At 38.6% G+C, this 26671-nt stretch overlaps 2 protein-coding genes across 3 annotated transcripts; both read right to left on the bottom strand.

Moving 5' to 3' along the window:
• Nucleotides 1–1553: 1553 nt before the first annotated feature.
• On the bottom strand, nt 1554–10276 carry LOC136283076 (uncharacterized). 2 transcript variants are annotated; one of them, XM_066171287.1, is made up of 11 exons: nt 10083–10276; nt 9534–9647; nt 8265–8582; nt 7231–7572; nt 6477–6815; nt 6038–6349; nt 5158–5484; nt 4307–4624; nt 3576–3938; nt 2086–2400; nt 1554–1635 (listed from the first exon to the last, which is right to left on the bottom strand). In XM_066171287.1, exons 2-11 carry the CDS (start codon nt 9601–9603, stop codon nt 1631–1633), a joined length of 2709 nt encoding a protein of 902 aa, XP_066027384.1. In that variant the 5' UTR covers nt 9604–9647; nt 10083–10276; the 3' UTR covers nt 1554–1630. The 2 variants fall into 2 exon arrangements, with proteins under 2 accessions (XP_066027384.1, XP_066027383.1); XM_066171286.1 differs by lacking the exon at nt 1554–1635 and having other exon boundaries at nt 1943–2400.
• Nucleotides 10277–14463: 4187 nt separating this feature from the next.
• LOC131777772 (uncharacterized) lies at nt 14464–23455 on the bottom strand. Its single transcript, XM_059094117.2, has 11 exons — nt 23188–23455; nt 22639–22752; nt 21386–21703; nt 20406–20747; nt 19610–19948; nt 19172–19480; nt 18293–18619; nt 17409–17726; nt 16671–17039; nt 15039–15356; nt 14464–14580 (listed from the first exon to the last, which is right to left on the bottom strand). Exons 2-11 carry the CDS (start codon nt 22706–22708, stop codon nt 14576–14578), a joined length of 2715 nt encoding a protein of 904 aa, XP_058950100.2. The 5' UTR covers nt 22709–22752; nt 23188–23455; the 3' UTR covers nt 14464–14575.
• Between the last annotated feature and the right edge of the window lie 3216 nt (nt 23456–26671).

Here is a 26671-nt window from a genome sequence, read left to right as displayed (position 1 = left end):
GTAATTTCTAAGAGTATTTGTAATTCAAATGAGTTTTCCGACTTCAAAAGGCGGGTTCAAGATAATCGATTATTAATTACAAAGTGAAGTAGTATGCCTCGCTTTAGACAGGTTTTTGACCTATGTATCGAAGTCAAATAGAGAGCTGTAAATAGTGTTGTAATGTTAGAAATATCAACTCGAACTTAAATGAGCCTGAACTTACAACGTTTAGCTCAAACAGCATATTTAATTTTTAGCCATTTCAGAAGCATATAACCAAGGTTACTGGGATTAAAAATATCGGGAATACGCCGAAACTGCTTGGCACCGGCACTTCATTTCCGAGGGAATACCGACCAACATACTCACAAAGTTTTTTTTTTTTATAGGAAAACCACACAGTTATACATAATAATAAATAAAACGCATTTATTCTAACCGATTAAGCGAATTTCTAGAAGTAAAGCCGATAAAATGATACATACTCGTACAAAAGTGGAAACTAGCCTAACAGACAAAGCCTGAGATAATTGATTGTATGGGAGACATAATAACAAACATTATACGTGTCGTGTGTCGCGACTTGATCAAATTCATCTGAAGCCAAAGTCCATCTCTTTGGATATTAATTTTTTGAACCGCTCTGTGAAATTGTTGCGTTTTTAACTCGGAAAATTGCTGAAGACCATTTCCAAGTTCTTTTTATGAACCAAAATTCACACTCCCTTCCCCCCCTACTCAACCATTCCATCAATCTGTCTTTCTGTAACTTTTTTGGTTCGCTAACATGACTAGTATGTAATTAATTGGCTTTTTCAGTTCAACTGAGAGCCGAGAATTGTTAAAACATTTCACAATCTGCAGAGGAAAAACGCATCTTTGACCGAATTCTGAGATCAGTAGACTTTACTAATAAATGAAAGAAAGACTGAAATTTAAGCTGCAGGCATAAAGTTTTATCACACATATGAGGCGATGGGATATGCACATATATACTGCTCGAAGGTGATGAGCCGTCTTACATTTTGGAATATTTAGGCCTTCTTTATAAACCTTGTGGGTCCCAAATTTGAAAATTCGACCTCCGAAAAACGCAATATCGATTAACTATACTCTGGAATGATGAAAACCTCCTCTTTTTTTCAAAAGCAGGAAAAGAAAAACCAAACTCTGCGTTTCGGGAATTAGCTTCTTAAATGCCGATTTCTGCACTCAAAAAAGGTGATGTTACAGGCGAAAAGAGAAAAAACAAATGCTTTTGAAGAGGAAGTAAAATTGGAAAAAAAAAAAAAAAAGGAAAAAAAGGAAAGAAAAAGAATGAAAAGAATTACTTATCGCCGCGAGGAATCAATCCCCCGACTCTCTCTTGCTGGAAGAAGTATTACCCATTGCACTAAGTGTGAGGCATTCAAAATGTGAATTCATTATTTAGATAGCTAAGAGTTTGAAAATCACTACATTTTATTGAAAGTTTTTAGGCGAGTTTTGCTATGATTTTCCCCTCTATGCAAAGTTGTTAAAGAGACGAACAACGGTAAAAAAAGTTTTTTGAACAAGAGCTTTATTGCCATGTATTATGACGTAATTTCCATTTTTCTTTGTAAAGATGAGCTACACGAACTGTTAGAAAGCTCATTGGCACACGCTCTCATCCTGCAAAGGAAAGGAAGATAAAGATGGTCATGTTAAAAAGGCAATGACACTTTTCAATTTTCGTAAAAGGTAAAACACCAATTCCAATGGAAGAGTAAACGATTTTCATCAAGTTTTCCATCGGTGGTGGTATGGTTTTTCGTCGTTACTTCTTTTGATGGTGACGATATCCAAGAAGTAAAGAAAATTGACAGTTCAATTCACCCGTCCCGAAGCTAGTATTATTAACTCATCATGTAGTATACTATTATCAACTGGATGGGCCAATCGAGTTGTGCCATTTTTATTTTTCCGCCCTATCCAGAAAAAACGTTTGCCATCTTCGTCCGCAGCTGTTATTGACACTTAAAGAAAATGTAGACTGGGGACAAGGTTGAGGCTTCTAATGAAAACAATAAAAACCCAAGACAAAAAAAAAAACAACAACAACAACAACATAAAACAAAATACCTTTTCTCTCAGATAAACGATACACTTGATTGGCAAAGGGTCCTCCTTTTCCATCGCCCTTACAGACCCGCGATTCACCATATTTACTGTATGTTTTATGGGCCGTGGCACTGGTAAGGCACTCCCCCCCATTTTGAATCGCAAACACCTTGTACCCAATCAGCTTTGCATATAATGCGCACTTCTGGATTTCATTTCCTTTCATTTTGTTGATATAGTAACCCAACAGATCGTAACCAAGTGGAGTAGCATTCTCGATAGCTGGTACTCTTTTGTCTTCATAGCATCCAACAGACTCATACTCAACATGTAACCCTATTGTAGAAAGCAAATGCAAATTGGCATGTAACTGTTAGTCACTTTCTACAATTGTTTATATCAGTTGATTTTCGTAAATCCGAAACCCACAATATCTCAACAGCCAATCACATCAAAGGGCAACATAATATCATAATAATGTGTCACGCAAATGATGATAGCAACGCTAATGATCAAATACTGATTGGCTTTAGTATCGCATCCGACCAGATAACTTTGAGTCTTCCAGACTAATCATAGAAGTTGAGCAAATTCACTGCAATCCCAGACATCGTTTAATAATTTCTTAATCGTTGCTGATTTTAGGAAGAAGTGTGGTTTCCAACCAACACAGCTCTCTATGGATCTAGAGGGGGCGTTGTCCGTGCACTACGTGATTTATAATCTTTAACTGAACTCATAGAAGCTCGGATAGTTTAGTTAATTACAAAAAGGAAATATCAATTAATTTACACATAAGTGACTAGAAAAGGCCAATTTGACCACATCCAGACCAATCATAGAAGTCGAGCAAATTCACTGGAATCCCAGACATCGTTTAATAATTTCTTAATCGTTGCTGATTTTAATTGATTTTAAGTGACTAGACAAGGCCAATTTGACCACATCACAAATTCAATTTGTTATCAAAATCAAAGACACCTCAGTTCCTATTTCCTTTTGTTGTTTTAAATCTATCATGTCCTCTCAGCCTTTTAATAAAATCTAACGCAAGTCTCTACTAAAGTGTTCAACAGATCCAAGCTTCTTATCTCTCTCTACCTGTTAAACCGGCTTTTGCCAGGATAACCGGCTTTCTCATCCACTTGTTCAACCGGCTTTTTGATAATACTTGTAACTTACGTAAATTTTCAACACACTTGTTTTGACCTATAGGCTTTTCTATAAATTCTATCTCTAAGGTAGATGTGAAATCTTTTTTCTTTCCCTTTATCTGAGCCCTAAAAGGATCTGTATTCTGGATCAAGTTCATTTGAATACCCAGATAAGGAGTTTACCCTACCTTGTTTCTTTATCCCAATGGAAGGTGACAAATTTTCCCTTCACATAACAGATCCCAGGCAAAAAAAAATAAATCAAAACGTCCTGATCAAATTGTTAATTTTGGCCCTTCGAAGTAATCGTCTCTCTTCTCGTATTCAAGAGAAAAAGGCAGGAAACATTCATCATACCTTCAAAGGGTGGGATAAACGGACCAGGACCAACAAGGTACGCCTTATTGTTCGCCGGTACGGTTGAGCACTCTTCTAGGCCATAACCAAACTTGACAATGTTGGTGTGCGTATCAGGACCACTGGCGCACTGCCCGTCAGCAGTAACAACATATGCTTTATATCCTCTCCTCCAGGTCGCTAATGCACACTTCACGTTAAATCGGTCCTCTTGTTGACTGAGATTAAGATGTGCATGTATTTCACGAAAATCCGAAGTAATGGTAATGTTTAATACAGGATCTTGCATTAAACTGGGAATCCTCTGTGCTTGCATGTCATCGAAGCATCCAACATGTAAGCGATAAACACTCTCAAAGATATCTGCGAATACAAAAACGTCAAATTACTGGAAGGAAATAATTTGAGAAAAAGGAGTGAGCCCGCTATATCCTCAACTGTTTCAGGAACTTGTGCTAATATTCAAATTTTCAACCGAAGATAAATGACGCAACTCAACTTTGTCTATGGAGCAGCTCCTTCTTACGCTAAAATTAAAGATACTGTTAAAGGACATTCGGAAAAAAAGAAAAAAAAAACACGGTTGTCACAATTCATCAAGCGATGTGTTGTACAAACGAGAGTGAAATATTTTTTACCCTACTTGAAGCTTAAGCCAAATTTGGCCAATAATTCGGTGGCCGTAGAAGAGACCACTAGGTTTAGATGTTAATACATTCATGTCAACTTACCGTCCACCCTTCCAACAAGATTGTAAACCTGATTGGCCCAAGGTCCTCCTTCTCCGTCATTTTTACAATCCATTGATTCACCGTATTTGCTATATGTTTGGTGCGCGTTAGGGCCACTAACACACATGCCACCATTTTGGATTCCAAATGTTATGTATCCTCGTATAATGGCTGCCACTGCACACTTTTGAATAGCATCCTCTCTCTCCGTATAGCTATCACTTAGAAGAACGTCTTTTCCTTCTAAAGAAGAAATAGCTCTCGCTTCTTGGTCTTTGTAGCAGCCTTTAGATTCGTAGGTAACACCGGCCAGAAAATCTGTGAAAAAGATCATTGGATGTAGAGGGAACTACGTTTGTTTGAAAAAATAGGCCGTTGGCCGTTAAACCATGGTAATAATGATAGGGATATATCATAACAATCAAGAACGTGTGTGGACAGCAAATCATTTTCAAAACAGGCTTTTACTTTTTTGAAATCTTGTATATAGTAATTTGCTTCGGTCTTAATTCCAAATGCTTTGTATTATAATTATTAATTGTATTTTATCATCATGAATTTGTTGGTTTTTTAGCGTAGATTAACTTAGTTAGTTTACTCGGGTGAAGAGCCATTCTATGGATATACCGTAATAAAGCCTTTATTATTATTATTATTATTATTATTATTATTATTATTAAGATTGAAAGTGCGGGTAAATGCAATGTTTCATAACCTCCGCATTGCAAATCAGTCAACTAAAGAACAAGTCAAGACATTTGGTAATTAAAAGCCACCATTTACAGCTAGTATCGGGACCGGTGATAATTTTTCCACTGCCATTGGACACATCTTCTCAGATTAACACTTACCAGTGATGCGGTTAGTAAAGCTAAGGTATACTTCACTGGCCCACGGTCCTCCTTTCCTATCTCCCCTGCAATCATGGGATACTCCGTATTTCTTATACGTTTTCACCTTGGTGCTACCAACACACATGCCACCATCCTGAACACCCACCACGAGATATCCAAGTTTCCTTCCTAACAAGAGGCACTTAAGAACTGCATCATCTCTTGAAGCGTAATTGCCATCGAGAAGTATGGGGTCTTTTCCTTCAAGACTTTCCATAGCACGGATAGGAAGGTCCTTGTAACATCCTTCGTTTAAAATATAATTGGTCAACATAGGCCGAAGCTCTGCAACGGAAGCCATTGTTATAACAATGTTATTTCCTTCAAACTGGATGTGAAATTTATTTTTAAATAGTTAACTAAACACTTTGTTCAAAAAGAAACCTTGCATTCTACTCTCTTAGGTAATATCATCATGACTTGACTCTTAGTGGCAGCAGCTTAACACCCTCTTTCGCACAGATAAGACACTTTATAGTTTCTGCTGACTTTTAGTTGTCATCATGGGAGGATCAGGATTTTTAAGTACAGAAAGAAGGGGTAGGGAGACGAAGCAAAGCCATGTGAAGTGAATTGGAACTTTTGAGGGGGAAGCGATCAGAGATTATTGACCATTTAAGGCGTGACCCAAGCTTAAGTTAATACTAATAAAAAAAAAACTGCTTTAGAGCTGCAGGGGAGAAATCACCATCATGATAGTTTTTAAAAACTAAAAATATTTCATTTCTAACCGAGTAGGACTATATTCGCCCACCCACCCACCCTAAGTGAGCCAACGAGAGACCCCTCCCTTCCTAGCTCTTCATAATAGGAGACATCCATGAGAAAAGATTCATACCGCTAATTTTCCCTATCACATAAGCGTTACTGGTCCCTGGTCCGCCTTTTCCGTCACTTTTACAGTCTTGTAAGATCCCATTTCCATCAAAAACTCTGAAAGAATTTCTTGTAATGAGACATTTTCCTCCATCTTGGATTGCAAACACTTCACTGCGTCTCTTGATGGCGGCTAATTTACATTTGCCAATTGCGTCCTTTCTCAATTTGTAATCACCATCAAGAACATCTGGGTCCATTTGTTCAATGTCAAGCATATTTGTGTCGTTTTTGTAACAACCGAGTTGTGTGTATGGTATTGCGGAGAAGAAATCTGTCAAAAAGGAAAAAAAACAGAATGTACTGTGTCTGGTGTATAATAAAGAAAAAGTATGACAGTCGTATTACCCAAATTCAAAAGGCTCTTAACGTACACCATTAAAATCGTAAAATCATCGTACTTCTCAGTTCTCCAACAACGTAAACGTGAAGATTGTGAAAGCTTCCTTTTCCGTGGCTTTCGCATCCCTTAGCCCGGAACGTTTTGAATACTGGCACTGTGTGAGCTTTAGGGCCAGTCAAGCACTTGCCGCCGTTGATCAGAGCAAAAACTTTATATCCACGTCGCTTGGCTACCGTAGCACACTTTTCAATCGCATTTTTTCGTAGTTGGTAGAAATCCTTTAGAAGTGGATCTTGGCCCTCATAGCTCACAAGAAGACGATATCTCTCAGCCATGTAAAGGGACTGGAGGAAACATCCAATTGACGTGTATTTTAGCGGCTCAGGCGGTACTGTTACTGAAAAATAGAACATTTACATATTTTTATTTTCCTACGAAAGACCGTCACTCAAATGAGGGTTGGAACCAGCAAAGCTAACTTTGCGAAATTAACAGTAGTTCATTTACCTCTAACGATAGTAGATAATCATTTAACTGTTTCATTTTCATTCTTTCGAAGCAGGAAATGTAAGTGACAAATAATTATGGCTTCAAATCAGTGTTTTCTGGATACTGCTTTGAGAGTTCTACACTTGATTGTCGAGTTTATTTGAGCTATTTTGGTACATGTACTCGGTGGTGAATCTGTACCTCTGGGTGGGAAACGCTCGCGATTCAGCGACATTTTGCTCCGCTCTGTTAAATAACAGCTTCATCCCCGTCCTATAAAACACAGTTTACTTGTTTAATCTGAATACATGTATCTCCGTTACCTTCAACATTGTTAGCACCTCTATCGTCATACCGGCTAAAATTGAGAAGGTATACGCTACTCCAAAGAGCCATTCCTGTGCATTCCACGTTACTGTATCCTGACTGTAGAAACTTTCTGTACATCCCAGTAGTAGGACCACTTGCACACTGTCCGCTTGGCATGACAACAAACATTCTATGTCCTCGCTTGTCAGCCGCCAGTCCACACTTACTAATAGCGTCCTTTCTCGTTGTGTAATAACCATCCAACAAAGAATCCTCTCCTTCGAGGCTGGGCACAGTGTGAGCATCGGTGAAATCAAAACATCCAAGTTTTGTGTAAGAAACAGTGCCAAGGACTTCTAAAGACAGAAAATGAGCAGAATTGTTACATTTGCGAGTTTGTTTCGGCAACTAAGAGTTTACGTCAGTGAAGTTGCCATTTGCCACTTATTTGTACTCGATTTCTTACATCTTAGTCTTGCAACTAATCCGACGTAGTAAGGAGGGCACCCCAGAAAACATCAACGAGCTGAGAGGTGCTGCCCATGCTCGAAAGACCTGCGTACATAGCTGGCTTCGAGTCACATAATGTTCTCATTTTTGTCTCAAAAAGCTTCACGAATGGGTTTTATATTCAGAATTGTGGAGAAGAGATTTGAGATATGAACCCTAACTTCAAAAACTATCCCCAAAAAAACACCAAACATCACGTTTGGGTTTGCTAAATCAGTGGCAGATCCAGAAGGATTACACTTGTCTAAAACCAAAATTCTCACACCGACAGGACCAGATATTACTACTCAATATGAAGTCTTCAAAATTTACTTCTCTTAATTTGTTTCTCAGCTTATTCAGGCTCTAGCGCGAGAAGGAAAAAAAACCCTAAGTGCCTAAAAATCCCGCCCCCAATCAAAAATTCCTGGATCCATCCTAACTGTATTTTATCTTCTCAGCGACCTCTTATAATAACAGATTTTAAATATCGTGCGAAATGATATGCAGATGGTGTAAACAGCCTTGGATACTTTTCCTTTCAAATTACGATCCATACCTTTCAGTGTTGAATTAAGATAGTAGACCTGATTAGCCATATTTCCTCCTTTTCCGTCACTTTTACAGTTTTCTGATTTAACTGCAAATTCATGGAAGAAATACGCGTGTTTATCGCTAACACACATGCCGCCATCTTGAACTGCGAACACTGTAAATCCTCTTACCAAGGCAGCCATGGCACACTTTTGTATAGCATCAGTTCTCAGCCTATAGCTGTCGTTAAGGAGACTGTCCATTCCCTCCAAAGATTTTATCTGTATATCTGGCTTGTCTCTGTAACAACCCAAAGATTCGTACCTGATACGGAACGGGAATTCTGCAGGGAAGGATTTAGAGGCTTATTATTAACTGTTCGTTTTTTTCTTTTTTTAATTCCCATGAAATACCAAGACAGAATTTCTCCTTACCATATCATAACAATATTAAGCAAAAAAGTGATGAGAATTAAAACAAAAACTAATCATTAGAGGAATGGTGGTTGATCAATATCAAAATTCTCCGAAGTGATGTCTTAAGACTAGTATGGCAGACAGTAAGGGGAATTACTAAAGAGATCTCGAGTGTAAAAGGATTAAAACAACCTGACCAGTTAAACCACTAAATATTTAGCCGCTTAAAATACAAAGTATAACGCAGGTATGTCGATCATTTATGCAGAAATTCTGTTGTCTGTAGCGAGTCATTCCCATAGAGATAAGAAATTTCAAATCCGTGGGCTCAGGGAAAACGTCAGCCTATAGCTGAGTCCAACCACTGTTTTTGGTCTTGTCACGCCAGATAAGTGATTAGATTGAACAGTGGAAACAAAACTGAGGCCTATTTATGTTCACACACGCGCAGATATTTGACCACTGAATCGATTTGATATCGTTTACTCAGGTGAAATACTAGTCTTCTTCCCAGCCTTTGTTTGACAAGAGTGAACAACGACTTTGAAGGACGCACATGCTTGCACCATCATAACAATGTTTACCAATCTTTTACTACAAAATGATTATCATTCAGACCGAGAATCACTCAGCACTGTCACTCTCTTGCTTTCAATTCTTCGGCGAAACTCGATTGTAATACATTTACGGTTTCACTCTCTCTATTGCGACTAATTTAACTTGCCGACATTCGTGATCTGATCACCATAAGCGTGTTCGTTGAGCTTCGGCAAACTTTCCTTGACCAAACTATTGATACAAAAAATGCACTCGGTACAAAGACCAATTTTTATGATAAAATATGGCAAATGCTTTTCACAAAATCCAAAAGTTCATACCTGCATATACGTCACAGAGAATCAAGCCTGTGCAAAGGAGCAAAACTGTCTTGATCACCTGTGGGCCCATCCTCGGTTGAGAGGCGATGAACTTTAGCCTCAGTACTGATCAACCTGTCAGGATATAAATGATCTTATAAGAATACAGACAACTAGAAGACAATAACAGAGACAAACAACGGTTCCCTACTCAGTCACGCAAAGGACTTACACAAACAGAACAATATGTTTCTGGCTTTTTAAATATAGATATATCAAAATCTTTTGTCAAACTATTGTGAACTATTTGATGGGACGGCTAAAAAAATTAATGCATCATCTTGCACACCTTTAATGAACATAGAACTCGTCTGATGTATACCCCTGAGCGAGTCGAGCCCCTTCTTTTCATCAGGTGTGGTTGAGATTCAATATTAGCAATATATGTAAGATTGAAACCACTGCCTCGATCGATGGAATCGATGAAAAAGAATTATAAAATAAAACCAGACATAGCTAAAACCGCTTCATGCATGTAAGACTAAACTGTTAGTGAAATAATTACCTTACCAATTTTGTTTACTTGAAGTCGAGATTACTAGTTGGATGACCAACGATCCCACAGCTTGACGAAAAACTAAAGTGGCACTCCCTGGTTCTTCAGTGGTTTATATAATCAATGCATCACACCTCCGCGCACGTGGAGAGCAGAAATTGACGAAAAGATGTCCAAGTATCATAATCCTGCCAAATTGTGTTTGGACTCATCTGTAGCAAGGTTAACCTCCAACGCAGAATTTGAAACTCACGTCCGCGTTTCATAATCTCAGCCTTGCTGAAAAATGCAAATGTGTTTTCCAAAAATTCATTTCCTTATTAAGACATTTTCGCCACTTAACCCTATGTTTCAACCTTATTATCAAATAACCCTAAGACGTGAGCCGGTAAGTGTTTAAGGAGCCGATTTCCGACATGTTCCCCTATTTGTTAGTCATAATCAATTATGATCAGCCTTAAACAACCCAATTTGGTAATTCTTGTTAAAAGGTCGCTGTTGTCCGAAGTTTAGAAAAGGAAGTGACGTCAGCCAGAGTACACGGAAACCGTACAAGTCAAGGTCACGTATTCACAGGATGTTATACCATCCTTCTCCTGCCAAAAGCAAAAATCGGCCTTGTTTTTCGTCCCCGTTTACAGTAGCGTTTTTTTTAACTGTTTGAGTTTTGGTTTGTCAAGGCGTCTCTCTTGTTTGAGGTCCTACATCGCTGTAGGTTAAGTCCTCATTATTGATTCTGATAGGACCCTTTTTGGTATTTTGGTATTTGTGTCTAATTGTGTCGGATTTTCGTAACTTGAACATCGTTCTTTGAGATGTCCGAGCATGGAAATTAAAGCTTATATTAGATTCAACCAACAATAAACATCTTGTTTTGACTAGAATTCTAATATAACGTTATACTGAGTTTACGGACTAGGTTTTCTTTGGTGTTATTCTATTCTATTAAATTCTCTCGGCCGATCAAACACCGCTGTCGCTTTCTGACGTTTTCCATTGTCAACAGAATTATTGGGAAGGGATAATTATTAATTATTTCTCGGATCAAGACAAGAAAGAGATACAGTTTTCGACTGGCCGTGCAACGTACGCCTCACGATCTCGATCTGTCCATTCTTTATGACTTTCACATGGCTTTCAGTTCATCGATTCACGGCCAACGGATAGATATCACCTCTCAGCACATCGATATCCCTGGTGACGAAATTGATATCTTAGCCTTGGGTTTAGTGCCAAGTCATGTCTAGATTCACCGTGATCAAGTAAAACAAACCATTTATGGTTAGAGGTTCTATGTGGGAAGCGTGGAGTGCTGAATTTCATCAAAAAATTTGGAAAAAAAAATTTGCATCAGTTAGGGCATGATTTTCTTTCAACAAAAATAAGAAGTTAAAAGCAGTCACTGCCAAACGTTTTTGCCCTTAGGAAAAAAATCTGTAAACCTCAATTATTCTTCATGATTCAAAAGTATGTTCACTCTTTGCTGAACATGCAGCCTTAATTTGCGTTCAAAAATTTGACGTAATGATCATCAATTTCCAGTGATAGGGTTTTAGAATAATTTCGTGTCAGCGATTCGCCATAACGATGGGTTAACGCTCAAAACGTCAGCTTAGAAACTCTTTGCGTAATCAACTCATTTAATAGAACCAACAGAATTATCATGCAATCACTAACACAGTTTCTCTAGATACTTACTTCCTTCATTTCATAAGGTTTTAGCTCTTGATTGTCTAATAATTTTGCTGACATTGGAGGATGTGAGAAAGTGCAAGCACTTTTAGTTTTGCTCATGGTGCGTTTCTCATATGATTTAAATTTAGTTAAACATAACACTGAATTAATCTAACACCAATACACGGGATAACCAATATAAGTACAAATCCAATGGCGTAAATTATAAATTACGCAACCTAATTGGCTATGCTGTCTGTTGTGTTTATGACTATGGAAAATCTTTAATATATCATGCAGCGTCGGTGATCTATCGCCTCTCTTCTCTAGAAGAAACCGGTCACTATATAAAAGATGGCGGAGAGAATCCTCTGGTAACCAGAAACTGGAGTCTGCGTTGGAACGTTTTTTAGATTACCCTCTTCATCATGATGAGGCTGGAGGGTAAGGGAAAGAAAAAGGGCGTTTAACCCCTTAACTGCCAGAAGTGACTAAAATGTAACTTCTCCCTGTAATATCCATACATTGTCTAGCAAACAGGTGATGAGAATACCCAAACTTATCAAGTTGAAGTTGGTGTCTTGATCCAACACCAAATTCTTGTAACTGATTAACAAGGAAATGTGTAACAGAAAGAGAGGAGAATTAACAATCAGATCTTGGGAGTTAAAGGGTTTAACACACTTTAGTTCAACACAACATAATCATAATAGCCAGTGGAAAAATACGTACAAGAATGAAAAGAAAAATCGAAATAGGTAAATTAGCGTTAAATGCACTAAAAATAAAGTTCGAAATTCTCGCGCTGCCACAAGGTCACGTTTAAGAAAAACTGTAATAGCGGCTGCCGTTGAAGATTTGTCCTACACTATGTTATGTGCATTACGCTCTTTATTCCGTTACTTTAAATTGATCTTACAAGGGCCACAACGAGAAAGGTGAACAGTACGTTACTATCCAAATGTATCCTTCCATAAGCTATTTACCTAAATAATAGCGGTGACTGAGAGAAAAGCATGAATCCTCAACAAAGTATCCCAACCACTCAATCCAGCATAAGAACACACGTTGACCTGGAAAGAAAAGACAGTATCCAAGATAAAGGGTTCGAAATGACGCGTTTCTTGACTCCACATAAGCCAAAAGAGACGCTCAAATTTCTTGTAGTTCGTAAGCTCTTTCCACGTGTAAGACTGCGCGCAAATATGAATAGTAATTTCTAAGAGTATTTGTAATTCAAATGAGTTTTCCGACTTCAAAAGGCGGGTTCAAGATAATCGATTATTAATTACAAAGTGAAGTAGTATGCCTCGCTTTAGACAGGTTTTTGACCTATGTATCGAAGTTAAATAGAGAGCTGTAAATAGTGTTGTAATGTTAGAAATATCAACTCGAACTTAAATGAGCCTGAACTTACAACGTTTAGCTCAAACAGCATATTTAATTTTTAGCCATTTCAGAAGCATATAACCAAGGTTACTGGGATTAAAAATATCGTGAATACGCCGAAACTGCTTGGCACCGGCACTTCATTTCCGAGGGAATACCGACCAACATACTCACAAAGTTTTTTTTTTATAGGAAAACCACACAGTTATACATAATAATAAAAAAAACGCATTTATTCTAACCGATTAAGCGAATTTCTAGAAGTGAAGCCGATAAAATGATACATACTCGTAGAAAAGTGGAAACTAGCCTAACAGACAAAGCCTGAGATAATTGATTGTATGGGAGACATAATAACAAACATTATACGTGTCCTGTGTCGCGACTTGATCAAATTCATCTGAAGCCAAAGTCCAATATTAATTTTTTGAACCGCTCTGTGAAATTGTTGCGTTTTTAACTCGGAAAATTGCTGAAGACCATTTCCAAGTTCTTTTTATGAACCAAAATTCACACTCCCTTCCCCCCCTACTCAACCATTCCATCAATCTGTCTTTCTGTAACTTTTTTGGTTCGCTAACATGACTAGTACGTAATTAATTGGCTTTTTCAGTTCAACTGAGAGCCGAGAATTGTTAAAACATTTCACAATCTGCAGAGGAAAAACGCATCTTTGACCGAATTCTGAGATCAGTAGACTTTACTAATAAATGAAAGAAAGACTGAAATTTAAGCTGCAGGCATAAAGTTTTATCACACATATGAGGCGATGGGATATGCACATATATACTGCTCGAAGGTGATGAGCCGTCTTACATTTTGGAATATTTAGGCCTTCTTTATAAACCTTGTGGGTCCCAAATTTGAAAATTCGACCTCCGAAAAACGCAATATCGATTAACTATACTCTGGAATGATAAAAACCTCCTCTTTTTTTTCAAAAGCAGGAAAAGAAAAACCAAACGCTGCGTTTCGGGAATTAGCTTCTTAAATGCCAATTTCTGCACTCAAAAAAGGTGATGTTACAGGCGAAAAGAGAAAAAACAAATGCTTTTGAAGAGGAAGTAAAATTGGAAAAAAAAGGAAAAAAAGGAAAAAAAGGAAAGAAAAAGAATGAAATGAATTACTTATCGCCGCGAGGAATCAATCCCCTGACTCTCTCTTGCTGGAAGAAGTATTACCCATTGCACTAAGTGTGAGGTATCCAAAATGTGAATTCATTATTTAGATGGCTAAGAGTTTGAAAATCACAACATTTTATTGAAAGTTTTTAGGCGAGTTTTGCTATGATTTTCCCCTCTATGCAAAGTTGTTAAAGAGACGAACAACGGTAAAATAAGTTTTTTGAACAAGAGCTTTATTGCCATGTATTATGACGTAATTTCCATTTTTCTTTGTAAAGATGAGCCACACAAACTGTTAGAAAGCTCATTGGCACACGCTCTCATCCTGCAAAGGAAAGGAAGATAAAGATGGTCATGTTAAAAAGGCAATGACACTTTTCAATTTTCGTAAAAAGGTAAAACACCAATTCCAATGGAAGAGTAAACGATTTTCATCAAGTTTTCCATCGGTGGTGGTATGGTTTTTCGTCGTTGCTTCTTTTGATGGTGACGATATCCAAGAAGTAAAGAACATTGACAGTTCGATTCACCCGTCCCGAAGCTAGTATTATTAACTCATCATGTAGTATACTATTATCAACTGGATGGGCCAATCGAGTTGTGCCATTTTTGTTTTTCCGCCCCATCCAGAAAAACTTTTGCCATCTTCGTCCGCAGCTGTTATTGACACTTAAAGAAAATGTAGACTGGGGACAAGGTCGAGGTTTCTAATGAAAACAATAAAAACCCAAGACAAAAATAAAAAAAAACAACAACAACAACATAAAACATAAAACAAAATACCTTTTCTCTCAGATAAACGATACACTTGATTGGCAAAGGGTCCTCCTTTTCCATCGCCCTTACAGACCTGCGATTCACCATATTTACTGTATGTTTTATGGGCCGTGGCACTGGTAAGGCACTCCCCCCCATTTTGAATCGCAAACACCTTGTACCCAATCAGCTTTGCAAATAATGCGCACTTCTGGATTTCATTTCCTTTCATGTAGTAGTATATAGAGTAACCAAACGGATAGTATTCAAGTGAAGCAGCATTCTCGATAGCTCGTTCTCTTCTGTCTTCATAGCATCCAACAGACTCATACTCAACATGTAACTCTATTGTAGAAAGCAAATGCAAATTGGCATGTAAATGTTAGTCACTTTCTACAATTGTTTATATCAGTTGATTTTCGTAAATCCGAAACCCACAATATCTCAACAGCCAATCACATCAAAGGGCAACATAATATCATAATAATGTGTCACGCAAATGATGATGGCAACGCTATTGATCAAATACCGATTGGTTTTAGTATCGCATCCGACCAGATAACTTTGAGTCTTCCAGACTAATCATAGAAGTTGAGCAAATTCACTGCAATCCCAGACATCGTTTAACAATTTCTTAATCGTTGCTGATTTTAGGAAGAAGTGTGGTTTCCAAACAACACAGCTCTCTATGGATCTAGAGTGGGCGTTGTCCGTGCACTATGTGATTTATAATCTCCAACTGAACTCATAGAAGCGCGGATAGTTTAGTTAATTACAAAAAGGAAATATCAATTAATTTACACATAAGTGACTAGACAAGGCCAATTTGACCACATCCAGACCAATCATAGAAGTCGAGCAAATTCACTGCAATCCCAGACATCGTTTAACAATTTCTTAATCGTTGCTGATTTTAGGAAGAAGTGTGATTTCCAAACAACACAGCTCTCTATGGATCTAGAGTGGGCGTTGTCCGTGCACCACGTGATTTATAATCTTTAACTGAACTCATAGAACCTCGGATAGTTTAATTAATTACAAAAAGGAAATATCAATTAATTAACATATAAGTGACTAGACAAGGCCAATTTGACCACATCACAAATTCAATTTGTTATCAAAATCAAAGATTCCTCAGTTCCTTTTTCCTTTTGTTGTTTTAAATCTATCATGTCCTCTCCGCCTTTTAATAAAATCTAACACAAGTCTCTACTAAAGTGTTCAACAGATCCAAGCTTCTTATCTCACTCTACCTGTTAAACCGGCCTTTGCCAGGATAACCGGCTTTCTCATCCACTTGTTCAACCGGCTTTTTGATAATACTTGTAACTTACGTAAATTTTCAACACACTTGTTTTGACCTATAGGCTTTTCTATAAATTCCATCTCTAAGGTAGATATGAAATCTTTTTTCTTTCCCTTTATCTGAGCCCTAAAAGGATCTGTATTCTGGATCAAGTTCATTTGAATACCCAGATAAGGAGTTTACCCTACCTTGCTTCTTTATCCCAATGGAAGGTGACAAATTTTCCCTTCACATAACAGATCCCAGGCAAAAAAAAATAAATCAAAACCTCCTGATCAAATTGTTAATTTTGGCCCTTCGAAGTAATCGTCTCTCTTCTCGTAGGAGAAAAAGGCAGGAAACATTCATCATACCTTCATAGGGTGGGATAAACGGACTAGGACCAACAAGGTACGCCTTATTGTTCGCCGGTACGGTTGAGCACTCTTCTAAGCCATAACCAAACTTGACAATGTTGGTGTGCGTATCAGGACCACTGGCGCACTGCCCGTCAGCAGTAACAACATATGCTTTATATCCTCTCCTCCAGGTTGCTAATGCACACTTCACGTTAAATCGGTTCTCTTGTTGACTGAGATTAAGACCTGCAACTGATTCACCAAAATCCGCATCTGAAGTAATGGTAATGTTTAATACAGGATCTTGCATTAAACTGGGAATCCTCTGTGCTTGCATGTCATCGAAGCATCCAACATGTAAGCGTTGAACACTCTCAAAGATATCTGCGAATACAAAAACGTCAAATTACTGGAAGGAAATAATTTGAGAAAAAGGAGTGAGCCCGCTATACCCTCAACTGTTTCAGGAACTCGTGCTAATATTCAAATTTTCAACCGAAGGTAAATGACGCAACTAAACTTTGTCTATGGAGCAGCTCCTTCTTACGCTAAAATTAAGGATACTGTTAAAGGACATTCGGAAAAAAAGAAAAAAAAGAACGCGGTTGTCACAATTCATCAAGCGATATGTTGTACAAACGAGAGTGAAATATTTTTTACCCTACTTGAAGCTTAAGCCAAATTTGGCCAATAATTCGGTGGCCGTAGAAGAGACCACTAGGTTTAGATGTTAATACATTCATGTCAACTTACCGTCCACCCTTCCCACAAGATTGTAAACCTGATTGGCCCAAGGTCCTCCTTCTCCGTCATTTTTACAATCCATTGATTCACCGTATTTGCTATATGTTTGGTGCGCGTTAGGGCCACTAACACACATGCCACCATTTTGGATTCCAAATGTTTTGTATCCTCGTATAATGGCTGCCACTGCACACTTTTGAATAGCATCCTCTCTCTCCGTATAGCTGGCACTTAGAAGAACGTCTTTTCCTTCTAAAGAAGAAATAGCTCTCGCTTCTTGGTCTTTGTAGCAGCCTTTAGATTCGTAGGTAACACCGGCCAGAAAATCTGTGAAAAGATCATTGGATGTTGAGGGAACTACGTCTGTTTGAAAAAATAGGCCGTTGGCCGTTAAACCATGGTAATAATGATAGAGATATATCATAACAATCAAGAACGTGTGTGGACAGCAAATCATTGTGTGGACAGCAAATCATTTTCAAAACAGGCTTTTACTTTTTTGAAATCTCGTATATAGTAATTTGCTTCGGTCTTAATTCCAAATGCTTTGTATTATAATTATTAATTGTATTTTATCATCGTGAATTTGTTAGTTTTTTAGCGTAGATTAACTTAGTTAGTTTACTCGGGTGAAGAGCCATTCTATGGATATACCGTAGTAAAGTCTTATTATTATTATTATTATTGTTATTATTATTATTATTATTATTATTATTATTAAGATTGAAAGTGCGGGTAAATGTAATGTTTCATAACCTCCGCATTGCAAATCAGTCAACTAAAGAACAAGGTCAAGACATTTGGTAATTAAAAGCCACCATTTACAGCTAGTATCGGGACCGGTGATAATTTTTCCACTGCCATTTGACACATCGTCTCGGATTAACACTTACCAGTGGTGTGGTTAGTTAAGCTAAGGTATACTTCACTGGCCCACGGTCCTCCTTTCCTATCCCCCCTGCAATCATGGGATACTCCGTATTTCTTATACGTTTTCACCTTGGTGCTACCAACACACATGCCACCATCTTGAACACCCACCACGGCATATCCAAGTTTTCTTCCTAACAAGAGGCACTTAAGAACTGCTTCATCTCTTGAAGCGTAATTGCCATCGAGAAGTATGGGGTCTTTTCCTTCAAGACTTTCCATAGCACGGATAGGAAGGTCCTTGTAACATCCTTCGTTTAAAGTATTAAAGGTCAACATAAACCGAAGCTCTGCAACGGAAGCCATTGTTATAACAATGTTATTTCCTTCAAACTGGATGTGAAATTTATTTTTAAATAGTTAACTAAACACTTTGTTCAAAAAGAAACCTTGCATTCTACTCTCTTAGGTAATATCATCATGACTTGACTCTTAGTGGCAGCAGCTTAACACCCTCTTTCGCACAGATAAGACACTTTATAGTTTCTGCTGACTTTTAGTTGTCATCATGGGAGGATCAGGATTTTTAAGTACAGAAAGAAGGGGTAGGGAGACGAAGCAAAGCCATGTGAAGTGAATTGGAACTTTTGAGGGAGAAGCGATCAGAGATTATTGACCATTTAAGGCGTGACCCAAGCTTAAGTTAATACTAATAAAAAAAAACTGCTTTAAAGCTGCAGGGGAGAAATCACCATCATGATAGTTTTTAAAAATTAAAAATATTTCATTTCTAACCGAGTAGGAATATATTCGCCCACCCACCCACCCTAAGTGAGCCAACGAGAGACCCCTCCCTTCCTAGCTCTTCATAATAGGAGACATCCATGAGAAAAGATTCATACCGCTAATTTTCCCTATCACATAAGCGTTACTGGTTCCTGGTCCACCTTTTCCGTCACTTTTACAGTCTTGTGAGATCCCAATTTCATCAAAAACTTTGTAAGAATGTGAAATGAGACATTTTCCTCCATCTTGGATTGCAAACACTTTACTGCGTCTCTTGATGGCGGCTAATGCACATTTGCCAATTGCGTCCTTTCTCAATTTGTAATCACCATCAAGAACATCTGGGTCCATTTTTTCAATATCAAGCATATTTTTGTCGTTTTTGTAGCAACCGAGTTGTGTGTATGGTATTGCGGAGAAGAAATCTGTGTCAAAAAGGAAAAAAAACAGAATGTACTGTGTCTGGTGTATAATAAAGAAAAAGTATGACAGTCGTATTACCCAAATTCAAAAGGCTCTTAACGTACACCATTAAAATCGTAAAATCATCGTACTTCTCAGTTCTCCAACAACGTAAACGTGAAGATTGCTATAGCTTCCTTTTCCGTGGCTTTTGCATCCCGTAGCCCAGAACGTTTTGAATACTGGCACTGTGTGAGCTTTAGGGCCAGTCAAGCACTTGCCGCCGTTGAACAGAGCAAAAACTTTATATCCACGTCGCTTGGCTACCGTAGCACACTTTTCAATCGCGTTTTTTCGTAGTTTGTAGAAATCCTTTAGAAGTGGATCTTGGCCCTCATAGCTCACAAGAAGAGGATATCTCCTAGCCATGAAAGGGTACTGGAGGAAACATCCAATTGACGTGTATTTTAGCGGCTCAGACGGAAGTATTACTGAAAATAGAACATTTACATATTTTTATTTTCCTGCAAAAGACCGTCACTCAAATGAGGGTTAGAACCAGCAAAGCTAACTTTGCAAAATTTGTTACAGCAGTTCATTTACCTCTAACGATAGCGGATAATCATTTAACTGTTTCATTTTCACTCTGTCGAAACAGGAGGTTTCCCCATAAATAGGAAATGTAATTGACAATTAATTACAGCTTCAAATCGGTGTTTTCCAGATACTGCTTTGAGTGTTCTACACTTGATTGCCGAGTTTATTTGTGCTATTTTGGTGCATGTACTCGGTGGTTTTCGGCCGGACAGGTGATCGAGAATCTCTACCCCTGGGTGTGAAACGCTCGCAATTCAGCGACATTTTGCTCCGTACTGTTAAATAACAGCTTCATCCCGTCCTATGAAACACAGTTTACTTGTTTAATCTGAATACATGTATCTCCGTTACCTTCAACATTGTTAGCACCTCTATCGTCATACCGGCTAAAATTGAGAAAGTATACGCTACTCCAAAGAGCCATTCCTGTGCATTCCAGGTTACTGTGTCCTGACTGTAGAAACTTTCTGTACATCTCAGTAGTAGGACCACTTGCACACTGTCTGCTTGGCATGACAACAAACATTCTATGTCCTCGCTTGTCAGCCGCCAGTCCACACTTACTAATAGCGTCCCTTCTTGTTGTGTAATAACCATCCAACAAAGAATCCTCTCCTTCGAGGCTGGGCACAGTGTGAGCATCGGTGAAATCAAAACATCCAAGTTTTGTGTAAGAAACAGTGCCAAGGACTTCTAAAGACAGCAAATGAACAGAATTGTTATATTTGCGAGTTTGTTTTGGCAACTAAGAGCTTACGTCAGTGAAGTTGCCATTTGCCGCTTATTTGCACTCGATTTCTTACAATAACTCTGCTCACGTAGACTGATGTTTGCATTTAAGTAAAAAAATTCTTTTGGAACGTATCCGACCTAGTAAGGAGGGGACCCCAGAAAACATTAACGAGCTGATGGGTTCTGTATTCAGAATTGTGGAGAAGAGATTTGAGATATGAACCCTAACTTCAAAAACTATCACCAAAAAAACACCAAACATCACGTTTGGGTTTGCTATATCAGTGGCAGATCCAGAAGGATCACACTTGTTTAAAACCAAAATTGTCACACCGACAGGACCAGATATTACTACTCAATATGAAGTCTTCAAAATTTACTTCTCTTAATTTGTTTCTCAGCTTATTCAGGCTCTAGCGCGAGAAGGAAAAAAAACCCTATGTGCCTTCTAAATCCCGCCCCCAATCAAAAATTCCTGGATCCATCCTAACTGTATTTTATCTTCTCAGCGACCTCTTATAAAAACAGATTTGAAATATCGTGCGAAATGATATGCAGATGGTGTAAACAGCCTTTTCCTCTCAAATAACGATCCATACCTTTCAGTGTTGAATTAAGATAGTAGACCTGATTAGCCATATTTCCTCCTTTTCCGTCACTTTTACAGTTTTCTGATTTATCTGCATCTTTACAGGATAAATACGCGTATTTATCGCTAACACACATGCCGCCATCTTGAACTGCGAACACTGTAAATCCTCTTACCAAGGCAGCCATGGCACACTTTTGTATAGCATCAGTTCTCAGCCTATAGCTGTCGTTAAGGAGACTGTCCATTCCCTCCAAAGATTTTATCCGTATATCTGGGTTGTCTCTGTAACAACCCAAAGATTCGTACGTGATACGGGACGGGAATTCTGCGGGGAAGGATTTAGAAGCTTATTATTAACTGCTCGTTTTTTTTCTTTTTTTTATTCCCATGAAATACCAAGACAGAATTTCTCCTTACCATATCATAACAATATTAAGCAAAAAAGTGATGAGAATTAAAACAAAAACTAATCATCAGAGGAATGGTGGTTGATCAATATCAAAATTCTCCGAAGTAACATCTTAAGACTAGTTTGGCAGACAGTAAGGGGAATTACTAAAGAGATCTCGAGTGTAAAAGGATTAAAACAACCTGACCAGTTAAACCACTAAATATTTAGCCGCTTAAAATACAAAGTATAAGGCAGGTACGTCCATCATTTATGCAGAAATTCTGTTGTCTGTAGTGAGTCATTCCCATAGAGATAGGAAATTTCAAACCCGTGGGCTCAGGGAAAACGTCAGTCTTCCTCAGTCCGACCACTTTTTTTGGTCTTGTCACGCCAGATAAGTGATTAGATTGAACAGTGGCTACAAAACTGAGGCCTATTAATGTTCACACATGCGCAGATATTTGACCACTGAATCGATTTGGTATCGCTTACTCAGGTGAAATGCTAGTCTTCTTCCCAGCCTTTGTTTGACAAGAGTGAACAACGACTTTGAAGGACGCACATGCTTGCACCATCATAACAATGTTTACCAATCTTTTACTACAAAATGATTATCATTCAGACCGAGAATCACTCAGCACACTCATTCTTCGGCGAAACTCGATTGTACTACATTTACGGTTTCACTCTCTCTAGTGCGGCTAATTTAACTTGCCGACATTCGTGATCTGACCACCATAAGCGTGTTCGTTGAGCTTCGGCAAACTTTCCTTGGCCAAACTATCGATACAAAAAATGCACTCGGTACAAAGACCAATTTTTATGATGAAATATGGCAAATGCTTTTCACAAAATTCAAAAGTTCATACCTGCATATACGTCACAGACAATCAAGCCTGTGCAAAGGAGCAAAACTGTCTTGATCATCTGTAGGCCCATCCTCGATTGAGAGGCGATAAACTTAAGCCTCAGTACTGATCAACCTGTCAGGATATAAATGATCTTATAAGAATACAGACAACTAGAAGACAATAACAGAGACAAACAACGGTTCCCTACTCAGTCACGCAAAGGACTTACACAAAGACAACAATATGTTTCTGGCTTTTTAAATATAGATATTTCAAAATCTTTTGGCAAACTATTGTGAACTATCTGATGGGACGGGCAAAAAAATTTATGCATCATCTTGCACACCTTTAATGAACATAGAACTCGTCTGATGTATACCCCTGAGCGAGTCGAGCCCCTTCTTTTCATCAGGTGTGGTTGAGATTCAATATTAGCAATATATGTAAGATTGAAACCACTGCCTCGATCGATGGAATTGATGAAAAAGAATCATAAAATAAAACCAGACATAGCTAAAACCGCTTCATGCATGTAAGACTAAACTGTTAGTGAAATAATTACCTTACCAATTTTGTTTACTTGAAGTCGAGATTACTAGTTGGATGACCAACGATCCCACAGCTTGACGAAAAACTAAAGTGGCACTCCCTGGTTCTTCAGTGGTTTATATAATCAATGCATCACACCTCCGCGCACGTGGAGAGCAGAAATTGACGAAAAGATGTCCAAGTATTATAATCCTGCCAAATTGTGTTTGGACTCATCTGTAGCAAGGTTAACCTCCAACGCAGAATTTGAAACTTCACTTGATAATTTTTTCTCACGTCCGCGTTTCATAATCTCAGCCTTGCTGAAAAATGCAAATGTGTTTTCCAAAAATTTATTTCCTTATTAAGACGTTTTCAATTATTTTCGCCACTTAACCCTATGTTTCAACCTTATTATCAAATAACCCTAAGACGTGAGCCGGTAAGTGTTTAAGGAGCCGATTTCCGACATTTCCGACATGTTCCCCTATCTGGAGTCCGGAGTTTAGAATAGGAAGTGACGTCAGCCAGAGTACACGGAAACCGTACAAGTTTAGGGTTACGTATTCACAGGATGTTATACCATCCTTCTCCTGCCAAAAGCAAAAATCGGCCTTTTTTTTCGCCCCCGTTTACAGTAGCGTTTTTTTTAACTGTTTGAGTTTTGGTTTGTCAAGGCGTCTCTCTTGTTTGAGGTCCTACATCGCTGTAGGTCAAGTCCTCATTGTTGATTCCGGATAGGACCTTTTTTGGTACTTTTGGTATTTGTGTCTAATTGTGTCGGATTTTCGTAACTTGAACATCGTTCTTTGAGATGTCCGAGATGGAAATTAAAGCTCATATTAGATTCAACCAACAATAAACATCTTGTTTTGACTAGAATTCTTTTATAACTTTTTACTGAGTTTACGGACTAGGTTTTCTTTGGTGTTATTCTATTCCATCGATCACCAAAAGCAAACGGGTTTTTATGCATTGTATCATGCAAGAGGATATATAGTTTCCACGTACACGAACCCCAAACGTGTCTACAGTTTAAGCACCGACAAAAATATCAGCTAAAGAATCATTGTTTCCTTGACATGCTTTAAATTCTCTTGGCCAATCAAACACCGCTGTCGCTTTCTGACGTTTTTCATTGTCAACAGAATTATTGGGAAGGGATAATTATTAATTATTTCTCGGATCAAGACAAGAAAGAGATACAGTTTACGACTGGCCGTGCAACGTACGCCTCACGATCTCGATCTGTCCATTCTTTATGACCTTCACATGGCTTTCAGTTCATCGATTCACGCCCAACGGATAGATATCACCTTCTCTCAGCACATCGATATCCCTAGTGATGAAATTGATATCTTAGCCTTGGGTTCTTGCCAAGTCATGTCTTGATTCACCGTGATCGAGCAAAAACAAACCATTTATGGTTAGAGGTTCTATGTGGGAAGCGTGGAGTGCTGAATTTCATCAAAAAATTTGGAAAAAAAAATTTGCATCAGTTAGAGCATGATTTTCTTTCAACAAAAATAAGAAGTTAAAAGCAGTCACTGCCAAACGTTTTTGCCCTTAGAAAAAAAATCTGTAAACCTCAATTATTCTTCATGATTCAAAAGTATGTTCACTCTTTGCTGAACATGCAGCCTTAATTTGCGTTCAAAAATTTGACGTAATGATCATCAATTTCCAGTGATAGGGTTTTAGAATAATTTCGTGTCAGCGATTCGCCATAACGATGGGTTAACGCTCAAAACGTCAGCTTAGAAACTCTTTGCGTTATCAACTCATTTAATAGAACCAACAGAATTATCATGCAATCACTAACACAGTTTCTCTAGATACTTACTTCCTTCATTTCATAAGGTTTTAGCTCTTGATTGTCTAATAATTTTGCTGACATTGGAGGATGTGAGAAAGTGCAAGCACTTTTAGTTTTGCTCATGATGCGTTTCTCATATGACTTAAATTTAGTTAAACATAACACTGAATTAATCTAACACCAATACACGGGATAACCAATATAAGTACAAATCCAATGGCGTAAATTATAAATTACGCAACCTAATTGGCTACGCTGTCTGTTGTGTTTATGACTATGGAAAATCTTTAATATATCATGCAGCGTCAGTGATCTATCACCTCTCTTCTCTAGAAGAAACCGATCACTATATCTATTGTGCCGCCCGTTAAAGCTCTCACAGAAGACCAGGTGCGCTATCTTAAGGTACTTGGGCCGAGAGGATTGTCCTCCTTCAATTTTCGGTCTCTTTGCGAACGGTGCTACGAAGCTGTTAAGAAAGTGTCCGGCTGCCGGACGTTTAGTCACTTAAATTAGGGTTAGTTGTTTCTTGCAGCGATTCTTTCGACTGAGAAAAGAGTCGCTCTTTCTTCACACTCGCAGCATAACTATCCCTTAAAGAAATCTGTAAAAGCCTTGAGACTCTGCGGCAAACGATCCTTCTTTTTTCGTTGACCGTGGCACTGTTTACAAATGCAAGCAGAAACCGCGTGGACGTTGAAATCTAGTTTCGTAATGCGGGTATCAGCGGCCATCCCGAGGGGTCGACCCCCGGGCACCCAGGGGCATTTGTCACAGCTGCCGTGACAAATACATGCTAAAGCCCCTCGGGTAGGGCAAAAAATCGGGACAAATACCCCCACCCCTGGAGCAACCTGGGCAACATATAGTCGGTGTTGCCTGTTCCTCGATGCAAAAGTACGAGTGATCATGGTTTACTGATGCCACATCAGCACTAAAATCCACACAAGTCTCTATGGAGTCCTCAAATTCGAGCTTTCTGGGGCAAACTTTCTTGGCTTGCGGTTGTTTATCACACTGTCTCTTCCTATCGGCAAGACGCTTCGAATGCGAACTAACCGTATGAAATTGAAATCTCGATGTCGCTTTCCTTAAAATGCAATGAACAGATTCTTGGATCGCCGAGTGTCTTGAATTTTTTATCCGCTCGCTTACAGAAAACCTCCCACTTCTTACGCTCATTGGGCCTTGTAGGAAAGCAAAAATAACTGAGATCAGGTCGTTTCTTACTCCCATTACGGCACAGAGCAACAGCACAATACTTGACCATGGCACACAGGAAAATAAACTGCAAAGGACAAATAAAAGACGCCAAGATTTCCCGATTTGTCAAACGCACATGGCTTTCCTTGCAGTGTTTGTTTTTATTATTCGCGCCGTATTCCCCGGAGCCTCGCTGAACGTTGAGACAGCAGATTACGTGCAAATCCCGTGGGTATGGCCCCGGGGTATTTTGCCAAAAACGCAAAAGCGCTCTAATGCCCCGCGTGCGGGGCATGCCTTTGCTACAAATCCCCTGCTAAGCCCGTGGGTTGCCCTTGGGTTGCCCGGGGGTCGACCCCTCGGGATGGCCGCTGATACCCGCATAAGCGCGATGCTAATTGAACATCGTCCTCCTCTTACTCTATGCCAAAAATTGCTCACAGTCTTTTCCTATATCCTTAAAGCAAAATATATATTTGAAATCGGACACTAAATCGCAAATTT

The sequence above is a fragment of the Pocillopora verrucosa genome, chromosome 8 (assembly GCF_036669915.1).
Source record: "Pocillopora verrucosa isolate sample1 chromosome 8, ASM3666991v2, whole genome shotgun sequence".
NCBI classification, from domain to species: domain Eukaryota; kingdom Metazoa; phylum Cnidaria; class Anthozoa; order Scleractinia; family Pocilloporidae; genus Pocillopora; species Pocillopora verrucosa.
This window is presented reverse-complemented; position numbering and strand designations above follow the sequence as displayed.